The sequence below is a fragment of the Arachis duranensis genome, chromosome 6 (assembly GCF_000817695.3).
Source record: "Arachis duranensis cultivar V14167 chromosome 6, aradu.V14167.gnm2.J7QH, whole genome shotgun sequence".
Classification (NCBI taxonomy): Eukaryota; Viridiplantae; Streptophyta; class Magnoliopsida; order Fabales; family Fabaceae; genus Arachis; species Arachis duranensis.
In genome coordinates, this window is record NC_029777.3 from 100107435 (window position 1) to 100110834 (window position 3400).

Genomic DNA, 3400 nt, shown 5'->3' on the forward strand with positions numbered 1-3400 from the left:
ATACTACTATAAAGATAATATATTAATATTATATTAGTAGTATATGAATTACAAAGAGAAAAAGTAAAAAAATGCTTTATATTGTAGTGTATATAAGAGAGAATATTTGTTTTATTATTGCTGTGTATTATTTCAATAGTCACTTCTTCTATTTATACAGATAATAAATTTTTATTTTTATCCTTCATTAATTTTAAGTTTGTCTTAAAAAGTGATTTCTTTAGTACAGGAAAGATTAGCCCCTCAATTCTTATAAATGGGCATTTATTCCATTCTTATCACAACAGTTTTTTATTTTACTGATGAATAATGGTGAATAACAGAGTATCTTTTGTAATGGAAAGTATCGTTGACTTCCATATTATATTTATAATAAATTTTACTTGTTTTGCATCTTATTGACATATTGTATGCAAAATGAAAAATTTTTAAACTTGTTAAATAATGAACTTTAATTAGAAGGTGAGCAAATATTGTCTGGCAGAATTAATCATGATTGATCCATTTTGATCTCTTAAAATCTATTCATGGTAATAAATTGATAATATCGGTGTTTTGAGACATTTTGATTATTCGGTAGTTGTGGTAAGAGTGATAAGATGTAGATAGAATTATTTGATGTGTGATTGTAATAGGTGAGAGAATATTTATAGTGTTAGAACTGTTTTTTGTTTGGGTCAAGATTTTTAGTGTTAGAACTGGTTTAAAAATCAGGTTACTAAGGCCTTTTTGGGCCAAAATCAGGTAAGGAGCCCTCTATTTTGCTGATAAATCGATTTGCCATCAAACCAAGTTGAGTTGGTTTAAAAAAAAAATGTTAATTTAATTTTTTAAAAAATAATAATTAAAATTAATTTATATACGAAAATTTTCCTAAAGATTGAAGAACCAATTTGATCATGGCTTAGAAACCGGATTTACATTACTTTTAACTCGTTGTACATGTATCACAATTCACAGCTGTAAATAAAGTTTTGTTATACTAGATTCATTTCCAAGTGGCAACAACCTCTGCCAGAGTCTTGGTGGATGGTCCGTCTTCCTTTATTGCATTCTCAGCAGCAATGCTCAAACTTTTCATCCTTTTGCGAATTTCAATACCTTCTTTACCATCCATCAACTCTCTAGCGACTCTTGCAATTTCTTCCCTTTCAACCAATCCACTGTCATTTGCTTTTGGCCTCACCGCCACTTTCAAAGCATCACTTAGAATCACGGCGTTCATACTCTGCTCAGCAAACAATGGCCACGCTATAACCGGCACACCATTTATAACGCTCTCAAGAACCGAATTCCAACCACAATGACACACAAAACCCCCCGTTGAACCGTGGCCAAGAATCTGTACCTGTGGGGCCCAAAGCGGAACCACCAATCCTTGCTTCTTACTGGTTCTCTCCAAGAATCCACGTGGCAAGAATTGCATAGGGTCTTCAGCTTCTCCTCCAAGGTAACTAGCAGAGGCTATATCGTTAGGGGGTCTCAAAACCCATAAGAATTTCTTTCCACTTTGCTCCAACCCAAACGCCAATTCATTCAACTGATCTTGGGAAAGCGTGCCGCCACTTCCAAAGGAAACATATAGCACAGATTCTGGTTCTTGCTCGTCCAACCAATTCAAGCACTCGGATCCATTTTCTCGGCCGTTAAAACCGCTCTGCGTGATCGGTCCAACCGGGTAAACCATGGTTTTTCTTTTCTTTTGTCTTATCTCATCTCGCAACGCATTTATCGTGCTTGCTTCCATCTCATGAAAGCTATTAACAAAGACTCCATCAGGGAGCTGAAACTTCTCGGCGCGTTCGAGAAATTTCCGGTAACCGGGGCTGGATCGGGACTGAAAGGGAAGATCCCTGCTATGCATCGGCACAAAACCGGGAATCTCTATAGATTCTTCCGGGTCTCTGTTCTCAGAAAAGAGAATCTCATCTAACTCTTGTGAATACAGATACCACGAAAGAATCAGAGCAGCTTGTGGAAGGTATATATAAGATAAGAGATTGAATTCGGTGGCGAACTGGAGAGCATCGTGTGCGAAAACGTCGACAAGCAAGGCCACAACACGGGCTCTTGAGCATAGGGAACTCAATTCTTGTTTGATGTGAGGGAGAGAGTGGGTTACGCTGAGTTCAATTTGGACAGCAAGGCTTTGCTCAGCTTGCACGTGCTCTTTGCTTACTGGAGGAAGAAGAATTGGGTGAATGGTTGGTGGAAGGGTTTGAAGGTAAGACTGGGAGGAAGGTGAGAGTGATGAACCAACTGAGGGGATGAGGCACGTGACTTGGAAGCGTGGGTGGAGACTAAGGAGGCGTTTGGAGAATTCCAGAATTGGAACAAGGTGGGTGAAGCCGGCACTAGGAACCACTGCTATGTGAGGCTCTTCCATGGGTAATTGCAAATGATTTTAGATCAATTGTTTTAGGGTTTCAAATCTTATTGTTTACCCAAAAGATTTGATGCATATATAACTTCTTGTTTTACGGGTATTCTATTTCTTATTTTTCTTTCGAGGTTGATTGAGTCGTGTTCTATTTTTCTTTCTTCATTATTGTGCCGTTTTGTATATAAAAATAATTATATAAATTTTTATTTTTAAAAATATATGTTAAAATTATTATTAATAAAAAAATTTTAATTTTTATTTTTAATGATTATAACTAAATTTTATATTTTTTAATTAATAATTTTAATTTATATTTTTTAGAATAAATATTAGCTAACCTTTTTAATTATTTGGTAGTGGTTGAATTAATGTGCGAGACGCCACCTGGTATAGTCAATATTCTTTCAATGTGTTTTGACTTTTGATCGTAAATCGTAATAGTTTAACGGGCCTGCTACACATATAAGTTTACAAGCTTACAAGTTGGCCCAGCCTAAATAGAACTCACACGCATGAAGAGAAATAACATGGCGCGTCAAAATCACGCGCTCAACACTCGAACGGTTACGTATGGCAGACTCTTCCACTTCTTCCACTTCTTCCACTTCTCAAAGCGCTTCGAAAACAAGGAAACCCTCCCATTTTCGAGCGAAAATCAAAGTTCAAAATATACAAATCGTTCTTCGAAACCTCCATCAAAACACCATCAAACTCTCCGTGAAGAATATGAAGAGAAAACAAAGCAACAATACTCAACGTAAGTTCATTAAGATTCCTGTATATTTTACTTTTCTTCTACGTCGTTCTTCTAGGGTTTACTATTATTCTTGCTTCTTTGTTACACTGTTCTAAGTTCTACGTCGTTGTTCTAAGTTCTACGTCGTTCTACGTTGTTGTTCTAAGTTCTCCTGCTATTTTTGTTGATTTTTGGGGGTTTATTCCGTAGATTGGGAGGTGTATACTGCTTAACCTTGTAATGTGGCTTGATATTGAAGCATGGTTGAGTGATATCTGACT

General features: G+C 36.2%; 2 protein-coding genes across 2 annotated transcripts in view; one reads left to right on the forward strand and one right to left on the reverse strand.

Annotated features, from left to right (window-relative positions):
• Positions 1–892: 892 nt before the first annotated feature.
• Positions 893–2491, reverse strand: LOC107495071 (hydroquinone glucosyltransferase). The gene has a single exon (XM_016116141.3). The coding sequence runs from the start codon at positions 2384–2386 to the stop codon at positions 989–991; it is 1398 nt and encodes a 465-aa protein (XP_015971627.1). The 5' UTR covers positions 2387–2491; the 3' UTR covers positions 893–988.
• A 462-nt stretch (positions 2492–2953) lies between these two features.
• The window catches only part of LOC110273251 (uncharacterized), a 1296-nt gene continuing 849 nt past the window's right edge, over positions 2954–3400 (forward strand). Inside the window, exon 1 of the mRNA XM_021126037.2 lies at positions 2954–3160. Within this exon, the coding sequence (XP_020981696.2) occupies positions 2954–3160 (207 nt within the window). The remainder of the gene's footprint in view (positions 3161–3400) is intronic.